This window comes from Gobio gobio (assembly GCF_949357685.1).
Source record: "Gobio gobio genome assembly, chromosome: 12".
Taxonomy (NCBI): domain Eukaryota; kingdom Metazoa; phylum Chordata; class Actinopteri; order Cypriniformes; family Gobionidae; genus Gobio; species Gobio gobio.
Genome location: NC_137105.1, coordinates 42,784,650 through 42,807,688, shown reverse-complemented (window position 1 = coordinate 42,807,688; position 23,039 = coordinate 42,784,650). Strand labels below are relative to the sequence as shown.

Here is a 23,039-nt window from a genome sequence, read left to right as displayed (position 1 = left end):
ATAACACTGCTGTATACATGCTATAAATATATACTATTCCTTATTAAAACTACAGTTTATTCATTCAAGAGCAGTGAGTGATTTTATCTATCTTTTGTTGTTTGATTAACAATGAATGCACGGATCCAATATACTGTTACACACGCGCTCATTCTCAGTGTGTACATTCACTTAAAGGGTTAGTTCAACGGACCGCGAGACCACACACCTGTCGATTGTAGTAACATTTTCACAGTGAGACGAGATCTCACGGAGACTCGCAAGATCAAACAAGACTTGAGGAGAGAAACAGATGGAGGACGATCAAAGTCGTCAGCTGGTTCTCCTGGCATGAGTTTTGTTTTACAGGAAGAACAACAAAGGAGAAAAAAAAAGAATATGGGTGATTTTTCTTTCTCAATACTCCACTTTCATGGCATTGGTGTGGCTGACAAGTTTCAGCTATTGAGGCACGCAACATCCGGTTGGTGAAGCTTGCTCGCTCTTATTGGCTATCACGTATCATGTCAGAAGCAGCTCGATCAAGAGTCGTCAATATCAAGCATGTTTGAGAATTACGATTTGGGACACGATCGGAAGCAGTAAAATATTTGTAATGACACAACACAATTGAGGATTTTTTGATGAAAAGTCCTTTGTGACAAGCATCAAATCGGGCCACGCCCCCCGATCGCTTGAGGGTGCAAATCAGGCTCAAAATCGGGCTTTAAATCTTAAAGTGTGGCCGACTAACACCGACTGTTTATGAGGATACTTACCAAAACGGCATTTCAACATATTTATGGGTAGGCTCTTTGACTGTTTAGGCGCGTATCTGAACTGAAGCCCATAGTATTATTTGCTTATGCGAGTTTCGCCCCGCCTTGGATTGCGTGCACAGGAGGCCGCCTGGGGGACAGCGTGTCTTTCGCAGCTTACTGCACTTTTAAAAACACTGTTTAATATCATTCATGACCCACGGTTTAGCAACTGTAGACTGCATTTTACAACACTCACTTATTTGGCTGATTTAGATGTCAAGTTTGGGCTTTAAGGGAGGAACGTAAGTACACCGCTGTGAAGGAAAGGATGGTGCACTGGACGGAATGTGGCAGCTCGTTGGTTTCTATGAATACATTTTATTTTTTACACTGGTTAGTAATGGTAATGTGTGTTTTAATATCTATGGAATGTTCAATCATGAGTGTTTTACGCTTCTAGCCAATTTGTTTTCTCCGGACTTCAGTTAGGTTTCTTTGGTAAGCTGGACCTGAAATTCACATGACCCAAATGTAGGGCATGGGGCAGAACAGAAGGTCACATCCATAGACCCCCTGCAAATTCTCTCTGGAGAACAAAGTATCTGTGCCTGCTGTGAAATTAATCAGCTGTCTGTTATTCTCATCCAGCTCCTACCATAGCAGCGTGTCAGGATGTTAACATTTTAGCTGAAAAGACAGGTGGGGTTAGGAACCAAGAACGGGTTCTTAGTCGGGATTAATGATTTTCCTTATTCTACATTATGGTCTTTTTAATGACTCAAAACAAACTTGAATTCTTGAGTTATCGGTTTGAATGAGTCTGTCTCAATGGTTCTTGACTTAAGGCCGGTTCACACCAAGGACGATAAAGATAAAGTTTTAAAAAGAGTCCACATTACACCCAACTATAATGATAAGTACAGAGAAACTATTGTTCTTATTGTTCATCAGCTGGAATACATTGACAACTCGCGCTTATAATAAGCAGAACAATGTTGTACGTTGGTGTGGAGGCTAATATAGTAATATAGTATAATTATCGTTCTTGGTGTGAACGGTCCTTTTAATCATTGAACCTCAAGTCATTACCTTCAGTCATGTCCATGGTGGGTTTATTTTTTTCTTTTCGGTTTCATTTGTTTTGGGTGTTTTTTTTTTTTGTCCTTCATCATTTTGTCCAACACGCCACTCCTCCACTTTCTAGTGAAGATATGGCCTAGATTGCTAAACACGTGTACAGTGTGAAGTCCCCACCTCCTCCTGCCACTCCTCTACTTCCTGCTTGGCCTGGGAGGAGTGCTAAAGCCTGATCACTTACTGTCCCATCCAGCCCACGGTAATCCCAGTGAACAGCAGCCCTGTGGGTGTGTTTGGAGCCCTTACGTAAGGCTGAGAAGCCTCAGGGACACCAGCCCTTCCATTAAATCTAAATACAATTTAACCCTGTGATGGCTTGCCACCTTTACTAACTTTGAATTTGAAATGCTGAAAAAGGTACAGGTCAAAGGCTCGAGTACACATGTCTGAGCCAAGGAATCAGAGGAAAAAAGATTTTTGTTTCTGGCCCTTAGGGTTCAAAAATTATTAGCATAAACATGAGTGCAACTTTGGACAGGTGGTGGCGCTAGAGGGATTGAGTTAAAGACTCCAAATTTGCTATGGCGGCAGCTCAGACTGTCCTCTGAGTGTGCCAAATTTCACAACTTTTTACCATTCAGTTCTATGGGCTCCCATAGACTTGAGCAGAAGAATAATAGGAACGGCAACGATTTCAATAGGTGCCTATGCACCTTCGGTGCTTGGCCCCTAAGGCCCCGATCACACAGAACGCGTTTTTCAGGTTCGAAAACGTGAGGCGCACTGCACTGCCTTTTATTGGTTGACGTTTTTTCATTGAGAAAAGAGCAGTGCGCTGCTGTTTTTTTTGTACATTGCTAGGAGACCCCCGAATCAACTGTGCTGTCAGTCTCATCAAGGTAACGGTCGCCACAACGGAAAGCCCGCCTCTCCATTCATTCGATTGGACAATAGAAAAAAAACGCGATGGCGTCGAGCGCTTTTCCGCTCCGAGTTGACTTTTTTTCAACTTCATGCGCTCAGAGCCACTCCTTCTAAAACGCAAGGCGCAGCAGGCGGTTAAAACACAAGGCGCCCGGGGCGCATAAGTAGCGCGAATAACGCTCTCTGCCAACAGAAATCTATTCAAAAGAGGCGCCTCTCGCTGCAAAAAAGTGTTCTGTGAGATCGGGGCCTAATAAGCTATTTTTTCAGGTACAGACTATTTAAGAGTAGCATTCAAATAAGAAAAACTACAGGAAGTGAATAATGAAGTGTGAAAATAAAACACTACATAGCCTTTACTGTATGAATTGAATAACTTTGTAGCCTTAAGGATCCATGTTCAATCAAGAGCAGTGAACGATTATCTCGTTTTTTGTTTGATTAATATTAATGGTGTTAGACCACATCGGACAGGCATGTGATGGTATCAAATTTTTCATATAATGATATTTACTGAAGCTTGTTGTCCTCTTAACAGATTTAATAACTTTTCATATAACAAAAAGAACATTTCAAATACAATAAAACAATACACAAAAATGTATGAAGTAAATAAATTCAAAAGTGCAATAGAGGACAATGGCTAGCACTTTGAGGCCCCATTAGCTAACAACGAGCAATGCATAGATTTGTTACAGTGTTATTATTCTTTGTTAATGTTAGAAATTAAAATTGTTCAAGATGCAGCGGTGCTGTGCAGACCGATCGCCGTATGACAACGAATCCAACGAGAGCATACGACTCCTTATGCTTTTGATTCACTCGTGCAGTGTTTTGATATCATACGCGGATCGGTTTGCGCCGCGGCGATGCATTTTGAACAAGCCTGGTGTGTTTGTGTTTCCTGCTGTCTCGCTAGCGTTGCTGACACAGTTTGCTGAGAAAGATGAGACGTATACAGTGATGTAAGACCTGGCTCTGTTGTGGCTCTCTAGCATGTGGAAAGGCAAACCGGTTCTTAGAAGGCTCGTCGCTGGAACCAACTATGAACTGGCACTAGCACTGGCTCTGAATTAGCACCCGGTTCATTCTGGTGGAAAAGGGGTAATTGTAAAGTGTTACTGTCTTATAGCCTGACAAGCCAGACCCATATCAAGATGTTGGGTCTGGGAACACACCATTGGCAGGGGTCAGTCCAAGGGGCGGGATAAATGGTTGTCTTTCAAATTCCCTCTGCACGCAATAGGATAGCGCTACAACCAACCAGAGCAACGAAGGTGGTGAAGCGGAGCTAGTTGATGGATTGAACTTTTGCCGTATCCGGTAGGCAAAACTCCGAACACATCTTCCTTTTTTAAGAATGACTTCGGTCCCGTTCCTTGTTCTTTTCTCAAAGAAAAGCTTAACTCTGGGCCTTCCAGAGCCGTGGCCAAAGCCGTTTCGAAAGACCTCTGTTCGCCAGCTTCTTTGTTTTCAAGTAGCACGTGTAACAGCCGCATCTCTGCCTTCATTATGTTAAGCACGCCCACCGACTCTATACACGATGTGATTGGCCTGACTAGAGTTTGGTTTTTCCAGCTCGCAAGCCAACGGAGAGTTGCTAGAAGACCTGGCTGCAAATTAGAAATCTAGACGCAGCATAGCGGCAGCAAATCTAAGTTTAACTGTCTTACAGAACAATAAAGAATCCTAACATTTTCAATCAATATCGAAGGCATGTTTTAGACCGCATGACAAACACATTTACTTACAAGTGTCTTGAGTGTCCCTTTCGAACAGCATGTAGTGTCTAGAATACTGTCTGTGTGAACCAAGCCTGTAATGCTTCAGTCAGAAATTGAAGCTTTCGCGCCTCGATCGCCCCCCGGTGGCCGGTCCCAGTATAGCTCCTAAACCCCGCCTCTCCATGTATTAGAATGGGCGCGAGACACACTAAACAATTTAATTACACTTCAAATAATTGTTTCCTAAAGATGGTTTCTGTCATTTTAGGCAGTTTTTATTACAATAATTTCATTTCAAGTGTTCGTTTTTTAAATAAGCTTAGTTTTAGTGAGTTATTTGATGCTATAAAAACGAGGGGTGTGACGTCATGATTGACAGCTGAGATTGACGGCTTCTCTGAATGAACTTGTCACTGAGGCACTAACGGACTTTTTTCTGGATTTTTGGGAGGAGATTGGAGCTTTAGCTTTAATTTCTACACTTCCATAACTGTTTATTTCACACCAACATAATGAATTGTTCTGCATCTGCGAGAGTGTGGGCGGGCTTTTGATAATCGCGCCTCTACTTCCTGTTCTCTACTGCGCAACTCCGGTCCCGAGATCGCTACTGCGCAGACTCGGTCCCAAGATGTCAGCGCCGTGAGCGGGCCTATGAAAGCTTCAACTTTGGTCAGCGGAAGTCAATGAAGTCGCGTCGTCCATATTTTTTTACGGTCTATGGTGTGAACGTGCAACAGCAGTTAAGGTTGTATTCAAATCTCGCACTGTATGATGTGACAGACAACTAGTTGTCTAGGCAGTCCGGTTCCAGTGACATATCGGTAGGATTTCAGTAATAAACATTTTTATTTCTCCATATCTTTTTAGATAACTGGTATCAATCTCAGACAAGTTTGTTTAATAGTTTGCCAGGTCTACTTGGGTAAGTGGAAACCCTAGTTATAAATATTTCTGCCTTGTACAGTGATCAGAATCCACATTGGATCACAAACAGAAGTTATTTCAAACACACGCTGGTGACTGAAAGTGAGTTTTGAGCTGAAATGATTTTAAAATTCTCTAATTCTGATGGTAGCTGGTATATGAAATCATCCGCGGGGCCGTCTCCAGACCCAGATAAAGTTAGTTCGTGACCACTTCTCAAGCCTCAGTTGGCCTGCTTTGGACCAAGGTATTCGGTGGGCCAAAAAACCCTGGCCGTTCAAGCCCAGGAAGTCTCGCTTTTGGTCCGTCAGTGGAAACGTGGTTCTTGTCAATTGCGTCCATGGCCTTATGGGATAGTTAAGTGTCCATTTGATGTGTACTTCAGACTCTTGTGGGAAATATATTGTGAATTAGGACATATTTCCCTACTATAGTAAATACCATGTGACAACATATTCAGACGCAGCCATTGAGTGCTAAGTCTTTCATCATAGTTGGTGCCATATTTTATCTAACAAAAATGAAAATGTGTGAGGTCATGGTTCAGTTGGTTGCATTAAAAAATGGGTCTTATCTTTTTTTTCACGTCTTATTTTGTTGGGTGGTTTTATTTTTTATTAAATATGAAGTACATGGTCACCATGATTTTTCTCTCACTTTAATCAAATTTTCTGCAAGATTCTCATTAATTTTGCATGTAGTAACTTTTTGTTTTCATCTGTCTCTCCGGCACAGGGCTATGTCTTCAGCAGCCACCACAGCCCCGTCGGTGGACAAGGTGGACGGCTTCTCCAGGAAGTCTGTCAGAAAAGCCAGGCAAAAGCGAGCACAAAGCTCATCCCAGTTCAGATCTCAGGACAAGCCCATAGAGCTCGTGCAGCTGCCTCTGCTGAAAGGTAAGCTCTGTTTATGTGGTCATATCAAGATAATGGTTGGTGACGTCACAGTGCTTTGAGCTAGTTTAATTGCTGTGATAGAGCTGATAAAGATGGTTGTACTATAACAACAAAAGGAAAGCGACATGGAATGCAGTCAATGTTAGACTAAAGTTTGACAACCACAAAGTATCTAAATACATTAACTTCATTTTTTATGTTTCATGTTTTGTTTTATGATTTTAAAGCCTAGAAATCTTGCAATGTTTCACATGAAAAGTGTGTGCTATCTTTGTTTGTCAAATACTTTCAATAAACCTATGTACTACATAGGGCTGGGCACCGAACGGCGATACTTTTTTGGTATCGAACGAAAAACTCTGATACTATGAGTATCAAAAAAGGATTTATATTTCGGTTCCAAAAGCCAAGCGGCTTTTATACACTTATAAAAGTGGATGCCGAGTCAGCAAAGTGCAACATATGCGATAAAGTATTGCAACCAAAGGCGCAAAAGGAAAACTTTCTGTGAGACGTAAGTTCACAAACCGCGCTAGTGAATCACCGCGCGCGCGCTCTCTCTCTCCCTTTCAAAATGCTCAAATGGCTTCACATCAGCGCATCGCATCTGCACTAAAATCGAGCTGCACAGTTGACACAGGATTTGCCACTTGCACAATCGAGGCAGTGTCGCATCGTCACTAAAGTTTATCATTTGCATTTATTTTTAAGTCTTGCCATTGTTCTAACCGCTCAGCACACACACACAGACACACCGGCCATCTCACAAAAAGCTTGCGAGTACAAATTTCGCTGAAATGGTCAAATACACACAAATGTATGTACTAAATTACCGTCTTAACGAGTATGCACGTAAACCCCGTCGTGACTCGCGAGTGAACGTTTGTGCAACTGCATGTAACCGTATCCGTGTTCGCTCTTAAAGTGACAGCAGTCGAATAAACTGCTGCTGTCTCTGAGTTTCTCTTTGTCTTGTGTTGTTTGATTAACCTTTATGACACTCACTGCTCTTGAATGACTAACTTTTGCAACCTTAAGTGTAAGGATTAATCTAATTTAATTTATTCAGGGAAGACCAATATTAATTTACATTTGATTTCTTATTAAATGTCTTCAGTTTTTCTTACCTCAATACTAATGTTAGAACTACCTGAAAATTTGACTTTAAAAACAAAAATACACGGCATGATCAAATATTTAGGTGAGATAATTATATACATTTAAGTCACCTAAGGGAGGAATTTTCCCCATTATCAGAAATAAAATTCAGGCCCTGAATGAATGTCTGTAAAATTCCCTATAAATAATTCTACATGATAAAAAGAAGGCTTCAAATAGATCGGTATCTGTGATCGTATCGGCAGATACTGCTTCCTGTGATCGACGATCGGTGATCAGCTCCAAAAATCCTGATCGGAGCACCCTTACAAAAAGCACAACCAGTTTTATTAATGAGTGAGACGTGTTACCAGAATTTGTTTTAATTAAGGTGAAACATGTTTTTTGTTTAATGTATTTTTGTTGATGTTGAAATGGATTTTAAAACATATTGTATCGAAAAAAGTATCGTTAGGAACCGGTATTGAAATTGGCACCGGATCGAAAGATTTTGAACAATACCCAGCCCTAGTACTACATGAACATTGTCGCTGTAATGGTTGGTTATGGCACATATATTACTGTGCCTTGAATGGCTTTTCAGCCTCAAATCCCTATCACTTGCCAGATGGACCTCCAAGCTTAATATGTGAAGTATTTTAGGCCTCCCATCAACAGTCCTGAATTCTGAGACAGATTACAGTAGGAAAGTCAAGGAGGTTGTTCTAAACCATTTGTGGAATTTTAGTACTACTGGACTGTTTTGCATTAAACCTCTCTTTCTCTCGGTCTAGATGTTTCGGCGCAGGAGCAGCCAGAACTGTTCCTTAAGAAGCTGCAGCAGTGCTGTACTCTGTTTGACTTCATGGAAACACTTTCGGACCTCAAAATGAAAGAGTATAAGCGGTCCACCCTTAATGAGCTGGTGGACTACGTCACCCTCAGCCGGGGCTACTTGACTGAGCAGACCTACCCCGAGGTGGTCAAAATGGTGAGATTTAAAAGATTAGAAGCATGCTGTGAGATTAGAAAAATGTATTTTATCATCCGATTTATATGCCTATATTAATATTTCAGATATACCTCAAGCGTTTCCTTCTCTTCATTTGTCACAGGTATCCTACAATATATTTCGGACCCTTCCGCCTAGTGACAGCAATGAGTTTGACCCAGAGGAAGATGAGCCCACGCTGGAGGCCTCATGGCCACACTTACAGGTACAGAGCCCCCCGGCTGCCATTAAATGCAATAGGGTTTCTACATGCATTGTGTTTTATATATATTAGTGCTGTCAAAATTAGCGTGCATGCGACTAATTTTTTAAGTTTAACACGTTAAAAATATTTAACAAAATTAACACACACCATCCGTTTTTTCTGTCATCCTGGGCTAGCGTTACATTATATGATCACACTCTTATTCGTGCAAATGCTTTTAAACCATTCAAGTGCGACAAGACAAACGAGAACACGCTGTCTGTGAATGTTTTGGGTGAGTCTCGATAAGCTCCTTAGCATCCTAGGTCATGAATCAGTATACATGAATGTGGACGACTCCCTGATCAGTGCCCTGACTATTGAAATAGGGAGCTGATTGAGACGCACCCCTTGTCTATTTGAGACACACACAATGCACAGGAAGACGCCTGCCAGAATAGAGTTCACTTTTGCGCTTGAAAGAACAATAACACAGAATTATGCCAAAATGCATATTTTGTCAAGTATTCTCATAATTGTGAGAAAATGAGATGCGCGTGACAGCACGTCAGATCCGCGTCATGTTCGGCAGCGGCAGAACTTAAAGTGTCTGTCTGTCATTTAAGTTGATCAAAGAACAAAGCTAACAGAAAATTGTAGCTTTTTAATAAGGAGTTATTCCATATTTAATATAATATTTATGCAGTGCAGACTGTTTGATAACTTAATTCAATTTCTGTATATTTCCTACCTGTTAGACAGAAGATCACAGGTAAATATGACTTATTATAAAGGCTTTGTGTAGATTTTTCGATTGACAGCACTAATATAAATATAAATATATATATATATACATTTACGAATATTTATTTATTTATTTATTTATTTATTTATTTATATATATATATATATGCACACACACACGCGCACACACACATGTAAAAATAAAAATCAAACAACATAGGCTTTATAAAAGTCTTGTGTAATTGAGATACTTGTACGGTCTCCTCTTTCACAAGTTTTCTGATCTCTTTTCCTTTTCTGCTTAAGCTTGTTTATGAGTTCTTCATTCGCTTCTTGGAAAGTCAGGAATTTCAGCCCAGCGTTGCCAAAAAATACATCGACCAGAAATTTGTATTACAGGTGAGTAATTGCCTGTGAAATGTTTTATGACTTCTCATCCTTGTATAAATCAAGTGAAGTTAGTAAAACAGCAGCAATATAGTTCTCTGGAATACAGTTGTGGCAATTTGCTGTCAAATAGTTTAGAATAATTTCCACTAAACTGTACATTTGACTGTTTTCCCTGAAAACCAGTTACTTAAAGTGCCAGTAATTTCATCTCAAAACAATATTTGGTTGTTTTTTTTGTTTCATTTTTTTATGTTATTTTGTTTTAGTAGCTGTGTAGTTATAAAGGTAATGCATGGACAGTCTTTTTTCTAAGAGCGATACACATTGCTTACGATGAAGATCATGTAGTAATAAAACACTTCCTAATTTCTAGCTCTTGGAGCTGTTTGATAGCGAGGATCCACGGGAGAGGGACTGCCTGAAGACAGTCCTGCACAGAATCTATGGCAAGTTCCTCGGCCTCAGGGCCTTCATCCGCAAACAGATCAACAACATTTTTCTTTGGTAAGTAACTGTCAAGCTTTTTAGTTGTGTACATACGAGATTAAATATTGCTGGCATCCTGACATAACTCTTTTTCCTCCTGTCCTGCTCTGGTAGTTTTGTATATGAGACTGAGCGCTTCAATGGTGTAGCTGAACTGCTGGAGATTTTGGGAAGGTATGTCATATCTTTAGAACCTATTAATTGGTTGGAAGAGTTGTGGAGAAATTTAACCCACAGAGGTCACATTCCTGTTTTATCTTACTCCACCCTGTCCTTAAGGCCCCGATATGCTCACGGCGGAGTTCTTATTTCGGTCTTCGCTTAGGGGTAAAAAGAAATACACAAGCAGTGATTTGTTCTGTTAGCGAACATCCCGATGCTGCTGATAGCGAGCAGGGTTTAGATGAAAATGTAAATGCCTGCTGCGCGCTTTTCCTCTCATTAACAAAATAATCACACAACAAACTGAGAAAACGGCAAGCCTTTTTTTTTAATAAAGCATAAGAATCTGATCATGTTTGCACAAGCTCTGCAATTCCGCACTCTCGTAAAGTCACGTCGTGTTTATTTATACAGCACTTTATACAATAGGTTGCTTAAAAGCAAGCAGCTTTACAGTATCAAACGTGAAAGCCAGTGTCTCATTTCATCAGAATTACAACCTCATTTTCTACTATAAAGCAGTTTTCCAGTGTGTTCACTCGTGGACGTCTGACCTCGATGGACTGAACGGGGGAAAAGAACCAGAGAAAATGTCCACGTCAAAGAAGGCGGAGCCTCTGTGCACACCTATCTAGTATGTAATCACCAAAGAACCAATGGTAGTTTGAAGGTGTTTACCAGCCGGAGCGAACTTTTCCGGACTTTACTGGCAAGCTGTTTCGAACTAAACTTCATTTTTGGCTGTATTTTGTTCGAAATGACGTCAGACCAGTTCGTTCTTCGATTTCGCTTGAAGTATATCGGGGCCTATAGGTGTCTTTTAGATGTGACCGTCTCCTGCATATGATCAGTTTTTGTCATGGTTATCAATGTCAGATCAGCGGTGAAGCCTCATACGTCTCTGGTTTACAGCATCATCAATGGTTTTGCGCTTCCTCTCAAAGCTGAGCACAAACAGTTCCTGGTGAAAGTGCTGCTGCCTCTGCACACAGTGAGGAGCTTGTCTCTCTTCCATGCCCAGGTACACACACTCAACTGTATGTTATATCTACACGTCTGTACTTGCCGGCATGCATTTGAAGGACAGAAGAAACCTTATTGTCATGCTTGTTTATGGCACAGTTTATCACAGTGAATCTAAACATTTGAGTTGCATTTATATTAATCTGAAGTCACCTTTTTTTTTGTAGCTGGCCTATTGTATTGTACAGTTCCTAGAGAAAGATCCCACGTTAACAGAACCTGTAAGTGTTCCTTGTCATCATTATCTTCCTCATTCTTCATCAAGTCCCCTCTTGTTTCAACTTGTTTCTAAAGGACTTTTTTTCCCCAGGTGATCGGAGGCTTGTTGAAATTTTGGCCAAAAACCTGCAGTCAAAAAGAGGTAATTCTTCATTTTATGGAATCATACCTGCAAGTCATTAATCCAGTGGATCTCAAAAGGAAATTGTTAATTGTTGAATCTTCTACCAAACCATAATTTAAAAAGTAATAGAAAGTGAAGGTCTAATTACTTCCACTACTGTTTTCATGCATTATTCAAGAGAAATGCTTAACATGCTTTCCCTAAACATTTCCTTTTTTTTTGTAGGTTATGTTTCTTGGAGAGTTGGAGGAGATTCTAGATGTGATCGAGCCTACTCAGTTTGTTAAGATCCAGGAGCCACTCTTCAAACAGATTGCTAGATGTGTGTCCAGCCCCCATTTTCAGGTGAACACACCCCACCATAAATTCTCCTCACAAACCTTGATATCTTGTAATGGCTAGAAAACAAAAACATAAAGATATTCAAAAGCTATTTTCCTAGAGAAAGCCTGATCCATATTTGCTCACGTTACCAGTCAACTGTAAAGTTCTGTTAGCATGTTTGATCATTAATATCACAATTCTGGGCATAAGATCTATTAAATAAAAAGTGGAGCTGATTTTGCAGGAGCAAATGTTCTCTTTATTTTTAAGTCTTTACTAAAGTGTTTAGTTAACACATGTTTTTGGCATGAAAATGGCACATTTGAGTGCAAGTGAATGCCTCAGGTTCTGCTGTCTAAAATCCCTGTGTAAAATTGTATTGTTTTAGGTGGCAGAGCGAGCCTTGTACTACTGGAACAATGAGTACATCATGAGTCTGATCGAGGAGAACTCTAGCGTCATCCTGCCTATCATGTTTGCCAGTCTCTACAGGATCTCCAAAGAGCATTGGAACCCGTGAGTTTCAAATAATGTCATATACACACACACACTATATGGATAAATGTATTGGGACACAGCTCTTAATTATTGAAATCAAGCATTTTAATCAGACCTATTGCCACAGGTGTATGAAATATGCACCTTGCCATGCAGTCAACATTTACAAATATTGGTGACAAAATAGGGGTCGTTCTGAAGAGCTCAGTTTGTGGAATATCTAGCAGGGATGAAATTTCACAATCATCTTTAAGTGCTATTATTAGAAAGTGGAAGTGTTTAGTAATGGCAGCAACTCAGCGGAAGTCCACGTAAAGTGGAGGCGTATGGTGCGTAAAAGTTGCCAATGCTCTGCTGAAGAGTTCCAAACTTCCACTGGCATTAATATCCGCACAAAAACTATGAGGTGGGAGATTCATGGAATGGGTTTCCATGCCCGAGCAGCTGCATGCAAGCCTCACATCACCAAGAGCAATGCAAAGCGTCGGATAGTGTGTAAAGCATGCCGCCACTGGACTCTGGAATAGTGGAAATGTGTTCTTTGGAGTGATGAATCGCACTTCTCTGGCAGTCTGACGGGTAAATCTGGGTTTGGCGGATGCCAGGAGAACATTTATCTCCCTGACTGCATTGCGCCAACTGTAAAGTTTGGTGGAGGAGGGAAATGGTATGGGGCTGTTTTTCAGTGAAGAGAGAAATCGTATTGCTTCAGAATACCACAACATTTTGGACAACGCTATGCTTCCAACTTTGTGGTAACAGTTTGGTGAAGGCCTTTTCTATTCCAGTATGACTTTGGCCCAGTGCACAGATTAAGGTCAATAAAGACATGGTTGGATAAGTTTGGCGGGGAAGAACTTGACTGGCCCACACACAGAGCCCTAACCTCAACCCTGTTGAACACCTTTGGTATGAACTGGAACGGAGAATTTGAGCCAGGCCTTTTCATCCAACATCCTCACAAATGCTGTACTGCAGAGGTCTTCAACCCTGGTCCTGGTTTCACAACATGCGTTCTTGTCTGTACTTACACTGACCTAAAGGATTATTAGGAACACCTGTTCAATTTCTCATTAATGCAATTATCTAATCAACCAATCACATGGCAGTTGCTTCAATGCATTTAGGGGTGTGGTCCTGGTCAAGACAATCTCCTTAACTCCATTAATGTCAGAATGGGAAAGAAAGGTGATTTTAAGCAATTTTGAGCGTGGCATGGTTTTTGGTGCCAGACGGGCCGGTCTGAGTATTTCACAATCTGCTCCATTACTGGGATTTTCACACACAACCATTTCTAGGGTTTACAAAGAATGGTGTGAAAAGGGAAAAACATCCAGTATGCGGCAGTCCTGTGGGCGAAAATGCCTTGTTGATGCTAGAGGTCAGAGGAGAATGGGCCGACTGATTCAAACTGATAGAAGAGCAACTTTGACTGAAATAACCACTCGTTACAACCGAGGTATGCAGCAAAGCATTTGTGAAGCCACAACACGCACAACCTTGAGGCGGATGGGCTACAACAGCAGAAGACCCCACCGGGTACCACTCATCTCCACAACAAATGGGAAAAAGAGGCTACAATTTGCACAAGCTCACCAAAATTGGACTGTTGAAGACTGGAAAAATGTTGCCTGGTCTGATGAGTCTCGATTTCTGTTGAGACATTCAGATGGTAGAGCCATGAGAACATGGATCCATCATGCCTTGTTACCACTGTGCAGGCTGGTGGTGGTGTAATGGTGTGGGGGATGTTTTCTTGGCACACTTTAGGCCCCTTAGGGCCAACTGGGCATCGTTTAAATGCCACGGCCTACCTCAGCATTGTTTCTGATCATGTCCATCCCTTTATGACCACCATGTACCCATCCTCTGATGGCTACTTCCAGCAGGATAATGCACCATGTCACAAAGCTCGAATCATTTCAAATTGGTTTCTTGAACATGACAATGAGTTCACTGTACTAAAATGTATGGCTGTAATACAACCAAAGAAAATCTTGGTAGACTGAAGTCCTGAAATTTTCGACTAAAAATCGACTAATCTGACGTTAGGAAAAAAAAAAGCTAAATGAATAAGCTGCGCACTGTTCGCAGTACTTGGTAGCCTTGTTGTCTGCCTAAATTAATTATAAATAAACATAAAAAACTAGTAGGCTATTTGCAGAATATTAAATCGTTTTTGAGCTGATTATTTTGCACTGAAATGAGTCTGACACACGAGTCTGTCGGCTCTGACAGCGGTGCATCACGTGCACCTGCGCAATATCATAGCCTATGACTTCCGAGAATATAGTACTATGTGTTGTCAACTAGATATCATCACAAGAACTTTTGAGGAATATGCAACATAATTTAGACAATTGTTTTTGTCATATGTATTATAATAACTGACAGCAGTATCATTTCAGCCGCTCTGTGCAGCTCGAACAGGAGCTCAGCTTCGCGGCTGAGACACAAATAGACTATTAACTTAAAGCTTTTACTCTTAAATACAAAAGGCACGTCCACTTTAATAAAAAATGAATATTTATTAAACAAGCCAGATCAAGAGCAGAAAAAACACTCACAATTAAATAAATAATATACAAGAAAACTAGCCTTCTTCAATCTGTCTCTCTTCTCCAGTGGGTTGGGCTAATCCAAAAGAAGTGAAAACAAGGGGGTGTTCTGAAGACAGTCTGTTACCTGTGAAACAGGGGTGCTCTGAAAACACCCCCATTAGCAATTAGTGCTTTCCACCTGATGAAATGAACGCGGCGCGGCAAAACTGATGAAATGAACGCAGCAAAACGAATGAAATGAACGTGGCTCGGCAAAACTGATGAAATGAACGTGGCTCGGCAAAACTGATGAAATGAACGCGGCAAAACTGACAGTACAGATCCACTTAGCGCGGTGTTGTGAAGCTTCCCCTCATGTGTATGTTGATGGGTGTTCCTAAAGTTTACCGCTATGGGTGTGCGTTTGAGCCAGCGGGAATGAACAAAGGACCCGCGAGAGACTTCTCTTCGCCAGTGGGTTGGGCTAATCCAAAAGAAGTGAAAACAAGGGGGTGTTCTGAAGGCAGACTGTTACCTGTGAAACAGGGGTGCTCTCAAAACACCCCCATTAGCAATTAGTGCTTTCCACCTGATGAAATGAACGCGGCGCGGCAAAACTGATTAAATGAACGCAGCAAAACTAATGAAATGAACGCGGCAAAAAATCGACCAATCAGAATTTTGGTCGAGCTAGAACGTATCGACTAATAATCGACTGGGAGATTACAGCCCTAATAAAATGCCCCCCATAGTCACCAGATCTCAACCCAATAGAGCATCTTTGGGATGTGGTGGAACGGGAGCTTCGTGCCCTGGATGTGCATCCCACAAATCTCCATCAACTGCAAGATGCTATCCTATCAATATGGGCCAACATTTCTAAAGAATGCTTTCAGCACCTTGATGAATCAATGCCACATAGAATTAAGGCAGTTCTGAAGGCGAAAGGGGGTGAAACACAGGATTAGTATGGTGTTCCTAATAATCCTTATTCCAATTCAAAGTTCACATCTAGCCAAGTTCAGTTCAAATCCCCGGATGTGTCCTTGATCCGCCCCTTTTATCAAGGATGCATCCCGAGGTAACTTGTGTGGACTTCAGAAGACCGGTATCCCAGAATGCATCTCGCAGATCCAGTCGATCAGCGGGCGCTCATCGCTCGTTAACCCCGCCGAGAGCAGCCTTTCCTCGGCTAGTCCTTCTGATGTCTGCCGCTGGCTCTGTCTCTGTAGTGGTTAAAGGGTTACTTCAGTGATTTAGCATTAAGCTTGTATCAGTAGAAACCCGGTAGTATATTCAAATTATGGTACTTTTCCCTCTCATATCCCCCTGAGACGAGATAATTATGCATTTTATTTCTGGAAAAAATCCTCCAATGACGCAAATATCGTCATCGGAGGATTTTTGGCCAGAGGCTAGAGACTACAGGATCTAGTTCCGCGGGTATTCATAACGGAGCGGTGCAGAGCAAAGTGAGTATTTCAACTTTTCAATAAATTCCTATGAAAGTTTAGCTTTCATATGCAATCCGATAACGCGCCAGACTGGACACACGCCGAGAATGACAGCCGCGCTTACCTCAGCTCTGCTCAGCTCTTCTCTCGTGATGAATGAAATCTGACTCCTGCGCATCTGAGACGTGACTTTCGTTCGGCTTACTCACACTTTATTGAAAAGACACGTTCAGTTTTTAATTGTAGTGTCTATTCTCTAACTGAACGAAATTATTTTATTACTATGAAGATCAAAACGATTTCTGGGGCGGTGCCGCGGTGGGCAAGTGATAACCAGTAGCCGTGGCTTTGGGAGTGGCCTCATAGGGCAGGGAAGCAAGTGCATTCTGGGAGTTGTTGTCTTTCATCCACATGAGACAAATACATTTTCTGTCTTTTCTCAGTCTAGAAGGCACCAAATTCAAAAATAAATTCACATTTCTACTACATAAATGACAGTTTAAATACACATTCATCTTCCCAGCGCTGAAGTGCCCCTTTAAACATGAGATATAATTTGTCTTGTGTAGATCTAACAGGCGATCTTTGGTCTCATGAATCTATAATTTGTTCCCTGGCAAATTGTTTTGGCTGAGGGCAAAGTGAAGTTTCATAACTTTATTTTTTTAGGCTGTTTAACTTTACCGTTGTAGCCTACTAGCGCAGACTTTGACGGAATAATTTGCTTTATTGTATAGCTTCTTATACTTTTTACTTATACTTTTAAAATGGCTATTGATCACACATAAACTGACATTTAACAAAAAGAGACTGGTTTGTGTTTTGTCATATTTATTACAGTGATAGTCATATATATGCACTTATTGTGTGAGCCACTTTTTCATGTAAACGAAAAGAGGCAGGGTTGTTTTATATTTCGTTTTGTTATAAATATACATGCAATGAAGATAATCAAAGTATGCGTTGCCTGAACCACATTTGTGTGGCTATAATGTTTATTCTTTTATTTTTATAATGAAAATGAAAATAGTCAGAGTGGTGTTTTATGACATTTTGTTTTATTGTAGTCTAAAATATACATACAGGAGTGAGAGCGAGCTGAGTGATGTTATCAAGAACGCTGCTGTTCCACTAGCAGAATCATCGGACTTGTCCTCCCGTCCTCAGGAGTTTGTTCTCCCGAGTCGAACTTGGCAAGTCTGAACTACCAAGGATGCAAGTCATAAGTTTGCGTTCTTGGTATTGAGAAACGGCCCCACTGTCCTGCAGAGTTTAGCTCCAAACCTAATCAAACACACCTGAAGCTAATCAAGCTCTTCAGGATTGTTTGGAAATGCACATGCATGTTGGGCTGAAGCATGTTGGAAATTAACTTTGCAGGACAGTTTCTCTAGGAGCAGGTTTGAGGACGACTACTGGATGAATGGGCAAAAATTCCCACAGAAACACTCCAAATCTTGTGGAAAACCTTCCCAAAAGAATGGAAGCTACATAATACAGAGTCTGTATTTAGAATGCGATTGTCAATGTCCCTGTTGGTGTAATGGTCTGGTGTCCCAGTACTTTTGTCCATATAGTGTGTACTTTTGGATGGTGTATATTATTAACAGCTGTTTAGACAGTGTTTTGATGTTCATGTTTGCTTTTCTCCTCCATCAGGGCAATATCAGCTTTGATCTACAATGTCCTCAAAGCATTCATGGAGATGAACAGCGCTTTGTTTGATGAACTCGCCGCCAATTACAAATCAGACAGGCAAAGGCAAGAAACAGACAGCATATGGTATTTTTTTTTAAACCCCTGCACTTTACAAAGCAGTTCAGCTAATATTTTCTCACTTTCCTGTAGGGAAAGGAAGAAGGACAAGGAACGGGAGGATCTATGGAGGAAGCTGGAGGACCTGGAGCTCAGACGGGGCATCCAGAACAGCGACGGCGTCATTCCCACCTAACACGGACCTCGTCTCCAACTTTCTGTTTGGCCCCAACCAATCCCTATCTACTCTTCCACAGGGACCCCTCTTTGCTTCTCATGCTGCGTACTTTACCGCACACTCCCTCATTCATTTCCTCTCTTTCAACAGCACTGTAAATAATCCTCTCCCTCTTTCCTGTATCATACTACTACACTGAAAGGAAGAAGAAAAAAAAACACAACAGAATTTGAAGAGAGACTTAATGTGCACTCCTCGTTGTAAAAAAAAAAAAAAAATATGGTAAAATGATAATCAGCTATGGGCAAAGGATATATTTTAAAAAAAACCTTTCAGTTCAGAAGTTGTTCAGTGTCTCCATGTCGATATTGTTCTCCAAGGAAGTGCCCTGGGACTTTAGGGTCTGTGCTCACCCTGCGATTAAAGATGTCTTATATGAGGATCCCGCTGCCACCACACTTTTTTTATTTATTCTTTTTTTTTTTTACGAAGAGAGACTTTTCCATCTAGACATAATTTGACTCCCCTAACTCAGGGGACACCAACCAGAAACCCATGACGTGAATATAAGGAAAACAGAAGTGGGGAGGAAAAAAAAAAAACATTAAACATCCTCTCTGTGGTGTGCATTTTTTTTCTTTTCTTTAACAGGATGATCAGCCTGGTCCTTTACTGTACATTATGGACAGGTGCTTTTCGCTGACCAGGAATCTTAACGTCCAAGACGGGCTGCGGTGGTTACCTGTGCTCAATAAAGAGGACAAACCTCTCCGAGGACCTTTATTTTTTTAACTTGTGATCCAGGTAATGATCTGGTCATAGTTTCATGCTGTCTGCTGTGGAGACTCTTGGGAATTCCCATGTGGAAATTCAGTAGTTACCAAGAGTATGTTTCTCCGACTCTAGTAAGGACTTGTGGAATTTCGGTGGCACAGTGTTCAGAGCTCATCCAGTGTTTTTAAAACCGTTAAGTGACATATATATTTTTCGTAAAGAATATTCTGGACATTCTTCTCACGTTCCACCCAGATTTCCACTGCTCGGCTCTCTTCAGGGTGGATTCTACATGAGCGAGCTGAGCGAGACAAGGTTTTTCTTTCTGTTCATGGAGTGTTTGAAATGAAATCCTGCTTATGTTGGGGTTTTTAGGGCCTATGTAGGTAAACGCTGATCCGGTAGGTCAGAATCTCTCTTCTGAAATGCCAGCCACCAGGGCAGGCTAGAACTAAAAAGCACTTCAAGTTAGATCATTAGCTGTTCTCATGGGACTTCAGACCCTTTTCTTTTATTTGAAGTTGCAACAATCGGGGTTGTGGATTTTACATGTGAGGAGGATGTATTTTATTATATATTTTATTTTGGCTTAATCACGTGTCTCTCTTTCTCTCTTCCTCGTTTTAACTCTCCCAAGCTCATTATGTGTTTTATGATGGCCCAAGTTTGATATGTATAAAAAAAAATTCAAAAGAAAGGGTTTGATGAATAGAATAAATCTAATTATTTTAAAAAAGAAAGAGATATTAAATAAACCTGTTTTTTTGTGATAACATGTTTGGTTGGGTTTTTTTTTTTTTCTTTCATGTCTGCTTAAGTTTCTAAGATAATTTTCTGAATTTTAAGTTCTATATTTGCCGATTGAAAAGCATCTGGTCAATCCCATTAGGCATAGTCTCTTCATTACATTAATTATTATATTTTTTAGTGTAGATCATTTTAAATGGGAAGGGCGTAAAGTGAATCTAGTAAGCATAAATGTGCAGTTTTGATCCAGTAGGTGGCAGGAGGCTCATTCCAACCGCTTAAGGAAAACTGTTCATTTGAACAGAGAACTTGAATATGTTAAGCAATGAGAGGGACTGTGTTGTGTTTTTATTAAGGTAATGGTAGGCCTGATGAGATTCAATAAGATTGACATGTTCAAATTTAATTGATTAGATTTCATCACAACATAATAGTGAATAAATTATGATTTTGTGCCGTGGATTTGTGGTGGGTCGATCAACTTGCCTTAAAACACACTGCACTCCAGGGAATTAATGATTTGGTGTTTGTGCCATTAGTTATATCAGATTGGTCGACCCCAGGGGTTTTCAAACTTTATGATGCTAAGGACCCCCAAATATGATGAACCTTTATGGGGGACCCCCTTCCTAAAATCCATCTATATATTTTTATGTATGAGAAAATCTTTTAAACTGTTAGATAAATAGTAAGTGTGACATCATAAATACAACACATTGTTTCCAAACTTAAATACTTAATGTTTGCTGTATAAACCTGAAGAACATTTTCAATTAAAAATGATTTGTAAAAGCAACTTTCACAATAAATGTATGTAAGCAGGACTATAGTGAGAAAAACTCACTAGAAATATATAAAGCAAACAATTCTGGAAAGTATGTATACGGCAAGAAACGAGAGAAACCGTTAGAATGTTCGGTAGACTTTATCCATTTGTGCTTTGTCTTTTTATTCTCTGACATTTTCTGGGGAGCCCTTAGAACCTTCTGGAGGACCCCAGTTTGAAAACCCCTGGTCTACCCTACCCTGATAAAGTGCTGGTTACCAGGCATTCGCGTAGGGATTAATTTCACCAACAGAGGGGGCTGAAAAGCTACATTAATTGGTCTTGCGCCGCTATCAGCCATGAAGGAAATTACCTTGAAGAGAGAAGAGTAGCCATCACTTGTCAAGTGAAACACCGTTTTTGCTTTCAAGGTAGTGACATATTAACTATTTATAGATTGAAGTAATACTGCTTGTGTACTTTATAAAAAAGGGTGCGGGTTGTTTTAAACGTTCTCGAAAGTTCCGCCGTCACAACTTTCCCAGACACACCTTAACTACTACCATGTCGGTGAAAGTGTCACACCGATATGAGACGTCAACTAAATTGTTACACTTGTAACAATTACATTGGGGAAAAGCATTTGCTTTGTGCTCAAATGAGTCTAAGGCTGCGTCCCAATTCGCCTACTTACCCAGATAGCAATTACATTTGGCCCGGATCCGTTTTAAGCCCCTTGCCTCCGTTTCTATCTTAGAGACGTTTTCTGATTGTGAACCAGATCCGTGCCAGATAGAGGTTTCAGCTTAAACATTCTAACTGCCATCAGTTCAGTATTTATGTCATTTTACAGATCTGGCCCAGATCACTTTTCCCATAGGTAACCGGAAGACATTAGCTGTGTCTGACACTGATTTGGTCCAGATCTGCAATATGAATCTGAGCCGATACTGTTTTCACATAGGCTACACTGGTGTGGCCCGAATCTGTGATACATATCTGAGCCGACTGCATTTAAAAAGGGCTAAAAACTGCTCTGGCCCATATCTGCAAAACGGATTTGAGCCAACACTGTTTTGACAGAGACTACCTGATGTGGACCACATCCGAAATACTTTCTCAAACTGTGAAGAACTCCGTGGAATAAACATTTTCAAAACAACATGGTTACCTGTCTGCATTTTTTCTTCTTCTATCTAGAGCATGAGATAAATGTATTGTCATTAAGCTGAGCAATATTATCAGTGTTTAAAAACTATACAGCAACATTTTGTGATGCTACGTCCGTTACAGCACGGGTCCGTTTGAGCTCCGTTTTAGGTCCGTTTTTCGACAGCGCCAAGTGAACGTTGGGTCTCGCTTGACTGTCGTCTTGCAGATACGGTCCACATCCGTACTACGGACTTCAATCAGAAGCGCCAAAAAAATATATAGGCAAACCAAGCTGTCGACGCAGATTTGTCTGACGAGATAGGCTACCACACGTAAGTTTTTATGTGTTTATTCTATGTGTTTATTATGTACATCTATTTGTATGTGTTTATTCTAATTTACTGTCTATTACTTAAACGTGCAAGTTAAATGCTGTTTGCTTTGTAGATAGCAGTTACAGGCTGTTATTTGCGCACCACAGAGTCTGTGTTATGTTAAAGCCGCATCTGCTATAGCGCTACTGCGCTATACAATGAGTGTAGCACAGAATAGGCCCAATTATAGAAAAACCGAATCAACTTTTTAATATCATGGCATATATTTGCGCTAATGTGCTGAATATTAAAAGGTATCTTAGCTTAGGATGTCCAGACAGTCCCCGTTTTTGGTTGCCTCCGAGAAAATACAGAAAAAACTATGTCCCTGTTTTTTGAAGAAAAAAGTTGTATGTATTTCAATCAGATTGACAGTCAAACTAAAAATGTCCCCGTTTTTTCCAAAATTTTGGGATTATGTCCCCGGTTTTGGTCTTGGACATCTGGTCACCTTATCTTAGCTTTAGCTGGTATGCCGTTAAAGCGCTGAATTGCAGGCACACATTCATGAAAATGACATGCGATGCAACATCGTGAGCTTAAAGGGTTAGTTCACCCAAAAATGAAAATGCTGTCATTAATTACTCATGGGTGTACATTACGCGGGGGACGGGGGGACATGTCCCCCGCACTTTTAATAAAACGTACATTTGTCCCCCGCACTTTTACCGGGTTGCACCGGTCCTAGTCAACCCGCTCCGTGCGGGATTCGAAACGACGTCTAGTCGCACCGCTCTTACTGGCCTA

At 40.8% G+C, this 23,039-nt stretch overlaps 1 protein-coding gene across 2 annotated transcripts in view; it reads left to right on the top strand.

The window, feature by feature from the left end:
- The window catches only part of ppp2r5ea (protein phosphatase 2, regulatory subunit B', epsilon isoform a), a 38,225-nt gene extending 16,304 nt beyond the window's left edge, over positions 1 to 21,921 (top strand). Inside the window, exons 2-14 of one of the 2 annotated variants that reach the window (XM_079831390.1) lie at positions 6,128 to 6,288; positions 8,181 to 8,377; positions 8,502 to 8,603; positions 9,633 to 9,725; positions 10,090 to 10,220; positions 10,317 to 10,376; positions 11,277 to 11,385; positions 11,555 to 11,608; positions 11,698 to 11,748; positions 11,956 to 12,075; positions 12,443 to 12,570; positions 18,206 to 18,307; positions 18,395 to 21,921. In XM_079831390.1, the coding sequence (XP_079687516.1) occupies positions 6,132 to 6,288; positions 8,181 to 8,377; positions 8,502 to 8,603; positions 9,633 to 9,725; positions 10,090 to 10,220; positions 10,317 to 10,376; positions 11,277 to 11,385; positions 11,555 to 11,608; positions 11,698 to 11,748; positions 11,956 to 12,075; positions 12,443 to 12,570; positions 18,206 to 18,307; positions 18,395 to 18,497 (1,407 nt within the window). In that variant the 5' untranslated portion in view covers positions 6,128 to 6,131 and the 3' untranslated portion in view covers positions 18,498 to 21,921. Of the gene's footprint in view, positions 1 to 6,127; positions 6,289 to 8,180; positions 8,378 to 8,501; positions 8,604 to 9,632; positions 9,726 to 10,089; positions 10,221 to 10,316; positions 10,377 to 11,240; positions 11,386 to 11,554; positions 11,609 to 11,697; positions 11,749 to 11,955; positions 12,076 to 12,442; positions 12,571 to 18,205; positions 18,308 to 18,394 lie in introns of both variants that reach the window. The other variant, XM_079831389.1, reaches the window with a different exon arrangement.
- Positions 21,922 to 23,039: the final 1,118 nt, after the last annotated feature.